General features: G+C 29.4%; 1 protein-coding gene and 1 long non-coding RNA gene across 2 annotated transcripts; one reads left to right on the forward strand and one right to left on the reverse strand.

The window, feature by feature from the left end:
• Positions 1-5,337: 5,337 nt before the first annotated feature.
• On the reverse strand, positions 5,338-7,966 carry LOC149886533 (uncharacterized). The gene is made up of 2 exons (XM_090091682.1): positions 7,729-7,966; positions 5,338-6,134 (listed from the first exon to the last, which is right to left on the reverse strand). Exons 1-2 carry the CDS (start codon positions 7,783-7,785, stop codon positions 5,679-5,681), a joined length of 513 nt encoding a protein of 170 aa, XP_089947808.1. The 5' UTR covers positions 7,786-7,966; the 3' UTR covers positions 5,338-5,678.
• Positions 7,967-8,036: 70 nt separating this feature from the next.
• Positions 8,037-11,708, forward strand: LOC149886534 (uncharacterized). Its single transcript, XR_016453727.1, has 2 exons — positions 8,037-8,160; positions 9,428-11,708. It is a non-coding gene; the product is annotated as an uncharacterized LOC149886534 (long non-coding RNA).
• Positions 11,709-15,863: the final 4,155 nt, after the last annotated feature.

The following is a 15,863-nucleotide window of genomic DNA, read 5'->3' on the forward strand; positions in this document are numbered from 1 at the left end:
ACAATATACAGACTATGCAGAACATTTACATCTATAATATTGAGAACTAAAGTTAAATCTTTTAAAATTTTATTTTACGGAATGAAACTGTTAAATATTATTTAGAAAACCTAGTAATTATTTTATAGATTATCGTAAAATTGGTTTTTTTAACAATATAATTTATGATTTTTTTTTCTAAAAAATAATTTTTTAAATATCACTGCTGAAATTATGTCAAGGTTGGTGTACCAAAATCATAATGGTTGAAACTACTCTAAACTTTTTATTTTCACTAAACTACTGGTGTTGTTTTGTAAAATAATGTTATTTTAAAAATTAGAACAAAGTCAATATATTTCGTTATACTTAGCCCTATGCGCAAAAAAAACTCATTGCCAGTTAGAAAAAATATTTATTTTCCATGTGATGTTGCTAATGTTCCCTCTAGAAAATATATTATACCATTGATATGGAATAGGGCATAAAATTTTAGTTTTCCAAAGATTTATTAAACTTTATTATAAAAAAAATTTTTTAACCAATTTAGGTAGACTTTAAACCAAAAGAGATTCTTTACTTTTCCCAATTTATTGAACATAGTTCAAGACATAAAGAAATTTGAGTTGAATAAACTTGGAGGGTTCATTACTACATGTAAAGTTTTTAGTACTGGTTTTCTTAACCTGTTTTTACATGTAGTATAGTTACATATAAAATCTTATATTTTGAATAATAATACATATTATATAAATAATATAGCATGAAAAATTGATTTGTTAAGCTACCTTTTTTCACAACTTGTACTATGTTGAAGCAGATGTACTGTAATGGTTTAACAAACTAATCAAATAGTATAACTCAAAAATAACTTTACAATAATAATAGTAATGTTCTAGTTGAACTATACTATACTTGGCTTATTTTTACTTAAACAACAAATACCAGTATGTCACTCAAATTATCTTTTTAAAGAGTTTTTATTTTATTTTTAGTTGTTAAAAAATGTTGAACTTTACAGAGCAATGGTCGATCTTCTTCTAAAGTAAACTCCCCCTCTTTTTGACATATTTTTTTAATGTTTTTCTCTTTTTATGGTTTCAGTACACCTAATATAGCCATATAATATCATGTAAATGCAGATGTTAGTTTTTGTATCACAAAATATACATCACGATAATGTCCCCGAACTATAGCGAACTTTTATCGATTTCCGAAATCATCCTTTAAAATTATTGTTGATTTGAATCACGTCCGAACTGTGTGCATAATTAATAGAAAAACATATTTTGTGAAAAATTTTTTACGCGCTAAAAAAGCATCGATTCCCATCAACAGAGGTAAGTTTCGCAAAATTCCAATCAATCCAATTAGGACACCGGTTAAGTGTTTATAATGAAATCTGAAAAAATAACTTTCTCCAAAACACTGAAGTTCATTAAATGGGGCATCGACTTAAGCGCTGACTTAAATACGTTCTTTTGACTACACCTGTACTTTTTTAAGACGTAAAGACGTCTTAAAAGACAGTTCTAAATCGTTAAATAATACAGGGGCATTCACTTGTTCTTAAGCATCAAAATAGTAAATGTAAAGAGTTTTAGTGATTTTTAAATCTGGGAAAATTAAAAATCATTTGTAAATATTTATAGCATTAAATAAACTTTAATGAAAAAAATTTCACTACTTGGTTAAACACAAAAAATTGAATATTAATGTTCCAACAATGTTTTAAAATTTTTATAATTACAAAGGAATTCAAATTTTTATTTTATTTTTAAATAAATCCATTTGTAAGAAATTTCAGCTTTCGCCACCTGAAAAACGACAGACAATTACGTATAGTGAAGCTTCGTACAAAACCCTCTCATTGCGCAAAATAAAGCTCAGTACAATACCCGGTTATTACGCAGAATACCCGGTTATTACACAGAATAACCGGGTTTTGGGAGTTTCTTGAGCTCCCTTCAAAAATTAATTGAAAAATTAGAAAAAGCTAAAAAAAGAAGTATTAAAAAATTATTAAGGCAGTTTGACAAGACATTAGTTAAATCACGAATGACTACGAATACTTAATCAATTAGGAATGCAGTAGAAGAAAGTGAAAGCGAGTTTCAATTTCTATAAATAAGTGATATATGATAGCATAGAAATAAGTGATATGTGATAGCATAGAAATAGTGATAGTATAGAAAAAAGGTGAGAAAAATAAAAGACAAAATAAAATTTTAAAATCCCATAACTAATAAAAGTTTCTTATCTCTTCTTAGTAAAACCGCATAGGAAACCATGTAAAAAACGAAAGATTAGCCAGCTTGAGTGTCTTCTTTACATGTAAGTTTTCTTGAGTTACGGGTGGAACCACTGATCTCTATAATAACTGGATAGCTCATCTCTAATATCAAAATTGACGCCAAAATCGCCATATTGGAAAGCCCCAGAACGCTGAAATCTGATATGTGAATTTAAAGCGAAAAGCCGAAAAACAGAACTTTAAGCTTACGGGATTTAAATTTTTGGGGCTTTCCAATATGGCGATTTTGGAGTCAAAAATTTAGAAGTTTTGCTCGGAGTTGCGCTATCCAGTTATTATAGAGATCAGTGGGTGGAACTAATGAAATGTTTAACTTATCAACTAAATGTCTAACTTCAAAAAAATTCCGTAAGAAAAAGTGAAACAAGTTTTTAAAAGTTTTTAATGCCGGTAGCAATTTTATTTAAACTGACAATAATTCATTTTTGCTTTGCTTTGATTAATCATTGTGTCTTTTGAGGCTGGCAAAACAAACTTGGGCTGGCAAAAAATTTGTTTCACTGCGGAAACACGAGTTAGATATCTAGTTAATAAATATCATTGGTCGATTGAGACAAAAGATAACTTTTTTTTTCACCATGCCTTAAAATCACTTGGATCTATATGTAGTTATTTAAGTCATGCATCAATGACTTAGGAACATTATATAAAAAATTAAAATTTTTAAGAAAGAGAGATTTTAAGAAAAAACATAAACATTCCTTGTAAAAAATCTTCATGCTACAGATGTTATTGCAGTAAATCATTTCAAACAAGAAGCTTACGGAAGAGCTACTGTTTTCAATAATATCAAGAGATGCAGGGGAAGGTAAAGATACTAAACAACGACATAAAGGTATACAATAGAAAGTGTGGAGCAATAAAAATCGGGGTACTTTGAAAAAAACTGCGAAAAGTAAGGTTGACGTAAGTCTGCGTAAACTAGCCCGAAAATTTTCATCAAGCCACACAACCATACATCGTCAAAAGGTTTTAGCAGATGTTCAATATAAAACACTTGGAAAGAAACCTCAATACAATGAAAAATACAATGAAAAATTAGTTTAAAAGTCAAAAAACTATGTGGGTCAGATAATATGATTGTTATGAATGATGAAAAGTATTTCACATTCTGTTGTGATAGAATACCCGGTAATGATGGATTTTACACAAGTAATATAGATACGTGTCCAAGTGAAGTAAGATACAAAGGTAGAGAAAAATATCCGAAGCACATGCTTGTATGGATAGTGATATCTGAAAGGGGGTATTCTGAGGTATTTGTGCGATCAGCCAATGCTCCAGCGATAAATTAGGACATATATCTTGAAGACTGTTTGATAAAAAGACTTAAGCCTTTTATTTTTAAGTATAGTTATTTTTAAGTATAATAAAGCCTTGGAAAATATTTATTTTGGCTAAATTTGGCAAGTGCATATTATGCTACGAAGGTTTTACGCTGCTTAGATAATGTCAATTATTTATCCCCTTGATATAAATCCAACAAATCTTCCTAAAGCAAGACTGATTGAACGCTTTCGAGGATGTTTGGCTCAAAAGTCAGTTGATGTTACTAAAGCTTAGGTAAAAGAAATAGATAAAACTTTTTTAAAAGGCATTACGAAAGGGATGATGGGGAAAATTGCGCAAATTTACTGCTAACGGTGTGCAAGCCAAATAAAAAACATTGAAAATTAAATAACAGTTAATAAGTAGCAAATAACAGTTAATAAGTAGCAAATAAATCTAAAATTTCAAACAAAGAGCTTTTGATCGTTCTAAAATAAAATGACTTTGAAATTTGTTTCAATCCATGCGTTCCACCCGCCATCAAAAAAGAGCAAAGGTTTTGAGCAAAAAAATTAAGCCTAATTTTTGCGGAGGTTAAAACGATGGTATTATCAAAATAAAAATGCTATGGCCAAAATTGCAATGGTGAAAGTGGTGAATGAAAAGTGATATCCTAATGTAAATTAAGGGATGGTTGTGGATATAAATTGTAAGCTTTATTGAAACTTCCGAATAAAAAGAGATTCTAAAGCATTTCAAAACTTTGACACCTGAAAAGTACCTTTTTAATGTTTAAAAAAGTTTATTTATACATGTTCGTATATATTTGCATATGTTATTAAGAAACTTTTATGATGTTTTACTAGTGATCACATTGCTAAATAACAGTTCTGCACGCCTATCTTGTATTAGCCGCATTTGAAATAGCTCCTTTTTATGACTTGAGTTTATTTTGCCAAAAGATATTCTTAACTTTTATAACTAACTTTGTTCTCAAATAGAGTTCCTCTAGTAATAGTTTTAGTCCTGGTGTTGTCAACTCTATTCACTTCTAATTAGGCTCTTTTTTTAAGTACCTTTATTTGACACTGGGTTCCCTATGTACTTTTTATTAAATATAAGGGACACTGTTCTTTTGTTAATTTTACCAAAAGAACAATAAAATGATAATTTGGTTTTCAATGTCTTAATTGCTGAATAACTTTGTTGAATGTCAGTGCTATTTTGCATATTTATCTAAGCTCAGTTAGTTAAATTAGTTTATAGAGTAGACAGTCACTTTTGTCGTCACGATATTCATCGTTGTGAACAGAAGTTTAAATCTCAGCTATGAGTTTTGGGTCAAGCCACATATCAGCTCTACTTTTAATTGTTGTACCCGTTCGTTCTTTCTTACCAAGTGTAACCTCGGCATAAACTTTAACAAAGTTATGTTTCAAGAACATAAAAAGTTATGAACTTCAATGTTTGATTGGTTAATTTGTCAATTCTGCAAATTATTTTGTCAACAGCGTGATTTTATGGGGTTTTATAGCCTCATGGTAAGGATCATATTCATGATGATAAGGATCATTTTCATGATAAGGATTATTTTCATTATAATGATCACTTCAGTTACTTCAAATTAAAAGATTAGGAATAGATTAAAAAAATCAATGGCAGAGATAATAACACTAACATGTTTAACGTTGGTGTTGCTGTCCACTCAAATATAAAGTTATAAAGATTAATATGCATTAAGGATGAGGCAAACATTTAAAACAGATATATTCTGCAGAAAAGAAACCGAAGCACTGAAAAGTTATAAATATCATTATTATATAAATAAAGCAGTGTTAAAATAACTTCTTACAAATTCAAATATAAAACTATAAAATAAAATATAATTATTTTAATTACTAAACAATAAAATTAGAGGAGAAAAAAAAGAAGAGAGAATTTTTAAGGAAAATTAACTATAACATTTACATTTGCATACATTAACATACATTAACATTTGCCTGTTGCATAATTTATCTACATATGTACACCATATATTTTATTCCTTAACCAATTTATTTACATGCTGCTCGCATTACACAAAATACTTACAAATAAAAAAAATTTTTGAAAAAAACTATACTCTCCAACCAATAAACTTTTGCGTCAAAGCAAAAGTAACCCCATCATCTGTTTGACTATCATTATCAGATTGCTCTGAGCTGCTGCTTTCATAGCTGCTTTCTACACTTGAATATGAATAATCTACACTTGACAGACTTGGTTCAACTTTTGGTTTGGGGTATTCTTCCTTAACTTCCTTAACTAGTGTGTCATTTTGTGAAGAGCTTTCATGTCTTTTATTGCGACTGAAAAATTTACTCCATTTTGAAAATGTCGATATAAATATATTATTTCTTAATCTTGTTCTTGTGTTTATAACTCTCAAAGCATCATCAAATGTTTCCTGTAAATTCAAGATGTGTTTCTTTTTTCTCTTGCTTTGTCTTTTTAATGATCTATGAACAATTTCTGAACAAGTGTGTGGTGCAGGGTTGACAATGCAAATTGCTGTAATAGTTTTCAAGTGGCACTAAAATTTGAAATGATATTGCATTTTAATAAAACTTTACCACCTATTTATATATTATATATACATTCATCAGATTTTAGATTGAAACACCCCAAAAAAGCTGTATGTATGTATGTATGTATGTATGTATGTATGTATGTATGTATGTATGTATGTATGTATGTATGTATGTATGTATGTATGTATGTATGTATGTATGTATGTATGTATGTATGTATGCATGTATGCATGTATGCATGTATGCATGCATGCATGCATGCATTTATGTATGTATGTATGTATGTATGTATGTATGTATGTATGTATGTATGTATGTATGTATGTATGTATGTATGTATGTATGTATGTATGTATGTATGTATGTATGTATGTATGTATGTATGTATGTATGTATATATGTATGTATGTATGTATGTATGTATGTATGTATGTATGTATGTATGTATGTATGTATGTATGTATGTATGTATGTATGTATGTATGTATGTATGTATGTATGTATGTATGTGTGCATGTATGTATATAAACACACACCTCTATAAAAAAAATATATACCACTCTAACAAAAATTACATATATTAAAAAGTAGACAGAAATAATTAATGCGCTCTGTGCATATGTAGTTATGTTGTATATCTTTTCTATAACAAAGCAAATATAACAACAAAATTAAAAAATATTCAATTAAAATAGGATTTCCATATGAGATCCTTATCACATTGCCTGCATAATTTTGATAAACAAAGAAAACAACAATTGATTTATGCAAATGATTTACTATTAAATTAAATAAACAAATATTAATATATTTCCAGTAGCTTTATAGTTTTCAGAATAGTTTCTTTTCATGGAGCCATTTTTGCTATATTTGAAAAAATGTTTATGTTTCAGGCTTTAAACTGATCACATTATTTCATACTTAACTTATGTAGGGATAATTTTTATGAATAACCATGTGTGTGTGTGTGTGTGTGTGTATGTGTGTGTGTGTGTGTGTGTGTGTGTGTGTGTGTGTGTGTTTATACATATATACATACATATACAAATACACATAGATACATACATATATACATACATACATAGATACATACATAGATACATACATAGATACATAAATACATAGATACATAAATACATACATATATACATACATACATACATACATACATACATACATACATACATACATACATACATACATACATACATACATACATACATACATACATACATACATACATACATACATACATACATACATACATACATACATACATACAAGTCATGTAAGTAAATATATCTTCAAAAAATTTGTAATGATTTAAAATGTTAAAATTCACTACTTATCCATACTAATGAGTAATCAGAATAACAAGATTTTAGAAGTCACTGAATGCCTGAATGTATAATTCTTCACCGCCATCAGATTTCTTATCAAATTTGACCTAGTTTATAGCTATTAGATTTGCATCTGTATCTGTATACTTATGAATTGTCGTTTAAGGTAAAACAGATCTCTTAAATGATATATTCTCCAATAAAATTTGTTCAACTGATAATCTCGAAAATACAAAAAAACATGTACAAAACTTACCGTTAAAGTTGAGACAACCATTTGATCTTTTGATGACTTCCCGATCCTGTTCAACATGTTCAGTTGTATTCATGGAAGTTTATTGGATACCGCAAAGTAATTCATGGAAAGGCTTAGGATAGATGCAACTTTATTAAAGTTATTTACAAGTTCATATATATTTTTTAATGCTTGTTAAACATAGAAATCTAATTCATGTTAAACGTATCACTAAATAATCAATGAATTTCGTTTAAATGTCGTTCTAATATCTTCAATATTGAATGGTTCTGTTATTGCGTGTAATGGTAAATAATAAAACGCTTTTTGTGTTACAGTATGCGCTACTTAGTAAAGAGGTGAGTATCCGGGGTTGAAAAATCAGATTAGAAAATCAACAACCAGATGTTTTTTAAGGAAATGATTTACTGAGGGAAACTTTCATACGTACAGGTAAATTTTTTAGATTAATTTTTCTTTAGGACTGTTACTAATTCATAACATTTTTGAGAAGAATTTGGAAGGAACAAACGCAACCAGAGCCGTATGACATATCAGCAAAATAAGCGGCCTTCATCGCATAAATTCCTAAAAAAAGATGATTGCTTTAGAATTTATTTCGTTGGGGTAAGGGTTATATGGATGAGGGTTAATTGGATAAGGGTTAGGTTACATTTAGAACGAAACTGCAAGATTAACTTCTACGAAACAACAATTCGGCGATAGCTTAGCCTCTAGGCATAAGATTAAAAATAATTTGAAATCCCACTAATCCGTAGAAATGCCACTGAACGTGGGATGGTTTGGATCAGCAACACCCTCAAAGCGTCACTAGGAACTATTTGAATTTTATAACCTAGCTTACAGGTTGTGGTCTTTCATAATTTATGGACGCCTTTGCATCTGAATATTTTTGCATTTGTATTAAATAGTTACTTGCTGTATTAGTTCTTAGTTTTTTGATGTTTTGTCGCATAAATCAAAGAAGATTAGTGATTGGTCAGAATCAAATTAAATCTAATATCTCTTTTTAAAGTCACCTGAATGTAAATTGATTTTAGTAAATGGGTTGAAATAATTTTCTCCAAGTGTAATTTGTTAAAATGCAATGTGAGCGACCAATCGTTTAATTGTTCTGCACTGAACATATTTAGACATACAATGTTATAAGGTCCCAGAAAGAAATTTACTACACCTCACAGACCTTCCACTATTTTTTTTTTTTTTTTTTTTTTTAGCCCTTCTAGATAATGCGCAATATTAGTGATTAATTAAATCCGCAAAACTTATTTAGAAAATTAATAATTTATGCACAAATATAATTTATGCACAAATATAATTTATGCACAAATATAATCTTGTTTTAAACGGATGAAGAGAGTTTTATTTTAATTAACTTCAGAAATTCGATTTTTTTTAAAATTCTATTATGAAGTTTTTCTAATTTTTTTATTATTCATTAACAACTGCAAAAACCAAACGTCAAACTTTTGACGTAATCGATAAAATATTCCATCATCAAAATTAGAAAAAACGTAGTCATGATTTTGATGTTGTTAATGTAAGTGAAACGTATTTTAATCAAAAGTATAATGTAAACACTTAAATTTGTAATTTATTTCTTTATTTGTCACATACCTATTTATATTTATAATGCATTAAAAGATAATAATAAGTAGATTTTTTAGATCTTTAAAAACAAACTTTTTTTTTATTTTAGAAGGTGGCTGAGAGATGGAGAAAAACGTCTTGTGCTTAGAGGCCCCTAAACACCGGTGCCAAATGGTCGAATGCAACTAAATCCCATATTAAGCTAGCAGGAATGATAACTAAGACTATAGCAGTCCTTTTTTAATTTGTGGCAAACGAATAATAAAGAAAATATCAAAAGTCGTTTTTCACATTACGATTAGCCTAGTCTTATGTCATTGTTCAAAAGAATTTACAAAAATAACAACGAGAGCCTTCCTAAACAAACGCGGTTTTGACCGAATAAATAAAAACATTTTTTTAGTTATAACATAAAAATCTTTTAAACATTGATTTTTATTTACATTAAAAATACTTTAAAAATACTATAAAAGTGCAGTATCGTGAAAAATATTGTGACATATTTAAAAATGAGTTCAAAGTTGTTGATGGTGTAGATTAAACACACCCACACGCAGTTACGCGAAAATCGTTGTATTTTGATGCTGTTTCATCGCGCCCGTATACTCTCCACACACTGTTTGCAGATAAAACAGACTTAATATACTTCGTCGGGTTTTCGACTTTTTTACAAAGATAAATCAAACATATTGCACCAAGACAAAAAACGACATAAAGAAAAGTACAAGTGATTGAAACGCATCGTCCGATTCCAATCCATGTCACTAGGCTTGTGAAAAATATCATTATCAGCAGGTATAGAAGAGTCAGCAAGTGGACTAAGTTTAGTTTTAAGTTAGATGGTAGCCTCCACTGAAAATAAAAAGAGAGTTTTTCAAAATAGATTACCAACCATAAAGCATAGAATTAGAAATACTTTCAGAAATATTTTAGAAAAAAGATTCCTTATTTATCTATTTTTAAAAATAAAAAATTTTGTTAAGAAAAAAAATTACTTGCTTTTAGCAATGGTTTGTAACCTGTCTGCTTAATTTTTACTTCCCCGAGGCATATTTCGCAAATCTGATTATTTGATTGCACAAACCAGTGCAACCAGCATTTCTCGTGGACGTATTTTGTAGTTCCTGCACAGATACACGGAGCTATAAGTTCTTCTTCGCTTGCATCACCTAAGCAAATGCGACATATCTGTTGAATTTTCAGGAATGGTTGAGACCCTGATTGGTTATCACCGTTGAATGTTTTGGAAGATTCGGGATTATGATGTAATAGATTTAGATTATTCGCTTCAGGTTTGGATGTTTGAACAGCAGTGTTTGAGTTCGGTTCAACTTTTAGCATCGAAAGATTTTGATCAAAACTGAGCTCACAGTTTTCGCTTAAGTTTAATCTGTTCATGGCTTAAAACATCTGAAACGAGTTCGCTTATCTGATGGTAAGTTTACTACAAGATACGGTTAGCAAAATACGATTCAGCTGTTTAAACGCATTTTTTCCTTTTATGATAGGAAAAGGTCAACCTAAAGTGGGTGTGCATCAATTTTTCAAATAAGGAAGATGAATCTCAACTTAACGATTTTATTTTTGTTGATTTAATAAACTGTTATTATTTTACAGAACGAAGTGCAGCGCAGAATATATGCGGTTCTTAGCGGCAAAATTAATTAACTTAATATGAGAGATTATTTATGTTAAAATTAGTTTATCACCACGCATGAATTACTATATGTTGACAATCTACAACAATAATTAACAATCTACAACAATAATTAACGATACGCCCACTTAAGGTTTCAAAAGTTTATTTTATAACTTGTGAAAGGAATTGAAAGGAAAGCTGAACTTTATTATGAGAACTTAACTAGAAAATTAATATCTAGTAAAATTTGGTTTTAATAAGTAGTAAATAGGTTGGTAATGGTGGTAATATATTGTTTTACAAAACAAATATTGGCATTAAACATCCTTGTTGCGGCTTCTTCTTCCTTCCGAAAAAACCACTTGTAAACAACTCAAATTATTAACCACTGAACTTTACATATCAAACTTTTTCCAAATATTCAACATTCATAAAATTTATACTAGTGTTTCCCACAATGCTTTGTTGGATAAAATGTTGGCCATTAAATTAATGTGTGTATGTTACACAAGTAAGTTGTAATTACAAAATATATTGAGTGGTTTCTACTATTTACTCAAACCCAACTTTAGTGTTTCTTGTTTCTTTGAATAAAAAAATCTGAATTAAACTTGAATTGGGAAAATAATTAAGTTAAAAATGACAAGAAACGCCTAAAATGGAGTTGGTTAGACTACGCTATAAATGGGGTTGGTTAAGCTACGCTTAAAGATAGGTGAAGGTAAGGAAAATTAAAATAATTAATATTGCATCTATTAAATAAAAATGAAAATATACCAAAAAATAACACTTATTTATGCACAGATTCAAATAGAAAACGTTGAAGATGAAGTTTACAGTTAAGAAAACTTCACCTGACAATTTTGAGAATGCAAATGGAATATCCTCAGAAGGCAGTTCAAATGATATAAGATTCCCCATGTAATACCATTTAACAGAATCATATGAAGATCCCAATAAGTGGTAGTGCTGCATTCTCTTTGATTGGACGTATTTCCTGCCACAACATCTGCGATTCTTTTTGCTTTTCTCAAAATTTGATCAAATTTAATCATCTGACTCCAAAAAAACTTGTTATAAAATCTTATAAAAATTTAGAGAGCTAGATAATAGATTAAAGTTAAAAGTAGGGTTTCATCAGAGAAACTGATTATTTAAGTACCTACGATTGATGTTACCTGATTGTACCTATGATTGATGTATTTGTAGTTGGAAGAAAACGTTCTGCTCAGATTGAAGATTCAATCAACAAAAAGTTTCATCAAAAGATAGAAAAGTACAAAAGATAGAAAAAAAAAGTACCAAAGATAGAAATGTACAAAAACATTACTACTGAAACAGATAGTATTTATTTGAACCATTAAACACCATTAAAGAGTCCAAACAAACCAGCAAAAGAAGATAAAATAGGGTTTTATAACTGGATGATACTAGAGGAATTAATAAAACAATAATTGTGGCTCAGATTCTGGATCTGGGCTAAGAATAGTGGATTAACAACTCATCTAGAAAGACTTTTTGGAAGAAAATGGTTTTGATCAATTGGGATGTTTCATTCAAATGAGCTACCTTTAAGGCACCTGATTGCAAGTCTTGATTAACCTAGAAACTCCAAGGATGGATTGACAGGGCCCATTGGGAGACTATTATCAAAAGTAAATCAAATAAGACAATAAGAAAAGTTTCAACCAATATTTCGAATTAATTCAATGATTAAAAATCCTGATTACATTTTAAAGTCTATGTCAACCAACGCTTCACTAAGTTAGAAGTTATTTCCTACTCTGAATCAAGTACCTTAAACCATTTGCTTACCGACAGAAAATGTGGCAATCTTTTACACAGGAAGTGGCCTGGTCAGACAATCCTTAAGTTTTACATAAAGGAACTTGCTTTGAAATGATAACATTTTAACATTACTTAGATTTGAAGGTGATATTTTTTTACATTTACAGTCAACACAACTATGAAGGCTAGAGGAGATTCAGAGTAAGGCTAGAGGAGATTCAGAGTAAGGCGATGCAAGTGCAAGATCGTGAAGAATAACCTACACTAAGTTTTAATGCTATGTCACTCTTTAAACTCATTGACTAAAGTGCTGAACAAATCTTGGAGCCAATTTTCACATGTCACATGATAAAAGTGGATTTGGAGAAGGTGAAAGAAACTCCTATGGAAGTAACTTACTTCTCTCTCTACACCCCCTCCACCCAAACTTGTGAAAGAACCGTAAAAACTTGATAAGGTTACTCGTAAAGTAAGTAACTGAAGCAACAGCTGCTGTTTATGGTTTTCAGAGACGGGATGGTTTTATCAGAGCAAGAATAGAACATAGAAATGTTTTTCCATATCTGAAATCCAAGAAAGATTTAATGAAGCTACTTAGTTAACGTTAAGGGTTTGTTTTAGTGAAATACTCATTTTTCATCGCAATGTGTTTTTTCTAAACATATGCAAATATATGCAAATATATGCAAATATATGCAAACATATGCAAATATATGCAAACATATGCAAATATAGTAAATTCTGAAAATATAATTCAAAAATTAATTCTTCCAATATGACTAAGTTAATGGGGTTTTTAGTAGTGCAACTGCTAAACTTTTTTTATGTAGACAGCAACGATTTATTTGCTTTATAAAATTATTTTGTCTGGTAAGTTGTTTTAACAAGCTGTTTTATTTTAAAGATTTAATTTCTATACTTTGATTATTATAATTTTTGGAAGACTTGGTTTTTTTGCAGAGTCAGTGGGACACAAAAAGTTTTCACATGCAAACTTATCTTCATGAAATGTTTTTCTGCATTTCTTGCATTTAAATCACTTTTTGAACGCTTTGCTTGCTCTTTATGATTAGGACTTTTATCACCAAAGCTAAACGAAAAGTTTCGTTATTTGGTTACTTTGTTTGCTTTATATACAATTTTTAATAACCTTATTTCTTTCCCATCCTTGAGCATTGTACGTTTTTTTTTTTATCAAAAGTGTGCCGTCAAGTTTGGTTTTGCTCTTGCAGAAAACTTTTTAGTGCCAATTTAGTTTTACCTGATTAACTGCTTTTTAAAATTGACTATATCGCATTGTTGGTGTAGATGACACCTAGGTCTGACGATTGCAAAATACGTGAAAAGTGAGCTGGAAAATTTGTCTTCCTGCTTTTCACCTATTTGTTATTATCTCGACAAATCTCCTTCGATTTCAAGGTAACGTATTGCATGAGTATCTAAAAATACAGTATGTTGTCCACAAGCTTTTTTTTTTTTTATCACTGGTACAAATACTTCAAATATCATTTTCCATTCAATGGTTTTGCTAATGACTCATTTAACCCGAAAAATAACACATTTTAATTTATACTGTTACTTCCGTGAAAAACAAAATATATCCACAAGAATTGGAATTTTATTTTGCATAAAAAAATTATATTTGATGTTTTGGTTTTTTTTTCTCAACTTTTCCATTCCGATGATGAGGACTGAAATAAAAAATACTTTTCGGACTGTTTTTGACAAAATATTTGTTCAAGAAAAAACAGAAAATAAAAAAAAAAAGTAAATTTTTTACTAAAAGAAGAAAAATTAATATATTTTTTTTACTCGAACTTTTGGTTCGATTGTAAGTTAGCGTTTTTGAAGTGTGATCCAAAATACGTCATGACCTGGTTAACACGGATCTAAAATCCCTTTAAATACAAAGAGTTTAAAATACCTTAAATTAGTCTTGTGAATTTTGAATTAGAGAATGTCAGATTGCGTAATTTGTACCTTGACTAAATTTTGTAAATTTTACCAATGCCATTACATTGGAAACTTAAAAACGCGTCTAAAAAATCACTTTAATTCAAAAGTATGGTAAGTGTAACCCCAAAAGGTAAGCTAAAAGAATTCTACTTTTTGTAATAATGATATTGGGTTTAAAAAGATGTGCAGAAATTTAAAAATTGGATTTGCAAACAAAGAAATCCATTTCAGAATCAAAAAAAGATTTTAGGAGGCACGTGATTTACCTTCTGAAGTTGACAAAGAGTGAGTAGATCATGTTGTAACTTGAATCGTGTTTGTTTGGAATAATTACTAAAAACCTTAAGCAATTATTTGAAATTGCAGAGAAAAACAAAATACCTCATCACTAAATAAAATTTTTGTTTTGTTGAAACAGAGGCTAAGGTAAGGGCGGTAGGATTCTGTAAAAAAAATGTTGAATTTCTTTTCATTATACAGACAAAGTTTGTTGATAAACATAATATTTCACTTGATTAAACAACGTCGATGAGATTAGAATAGGTACAGTATAGAAACCAGCCGAAGTCATGGCGCTGAGAAGTAAACAACAATTAGGATGCATAACAAGTGACGTAAACACTACTGGAGTGTGTTGAATAAATGGTGCTGGACCTTTTCCATCACCTACGTTGATTTTCAGTTGCCAACAATTCAAAAACGAGCTTCATCTAGAGTACCATCATTGACTCTTCTGATCAATAACCGATTTTTTGATTTGCGGATTAATCATGTCACGTAAAAAACAGAATAATGTAAAAAATGACTGAAATGCTGTAGGGTAGACCGGGGGTAATTCACCACTTTTTTTACTTTAATGTTAATTGTCAGCTGTGAAAAGTTTTTACGTCATACTAATAACTGAATGATATAGAATTATTTATTTTTAGTTTGATAGTGTTTAAAAAACCAAGAGTTTCTAATTTTTTGTAGTCATAAATCAAAATTTGTTTTATACACTAATTTTGGGGCGATTTCGCCAGTGTAAAAAGAGTTTTATTTATTGTGTGTTATTTAACTAAATTAGGAGCATTTTGCACACATGCCGATGCAAAAGCAGACTTTACAAGCTCATCCATAAAAATAAATCCATTAAAGCCAGTCTTCTGATGAATCCAACCAT

Source organism: Hydra viridissima, unplaced genomic scaffold (genome assembly GCF_058129835.1).
Source record: "Hydra viridissima isolate aposymbiotic clone 2 unplaced genomic scaffold, HvirCarnegie_v1 scaffold_6, whole genome shotgun sequence".
NCBI classification, from domain to species: domain Eukaryota; kingdom Metazoa; phylum Cnidaria; class Hydrozoa; order Anthoathecata; family Hydridae; genus Hydra; species Hydra viridissima.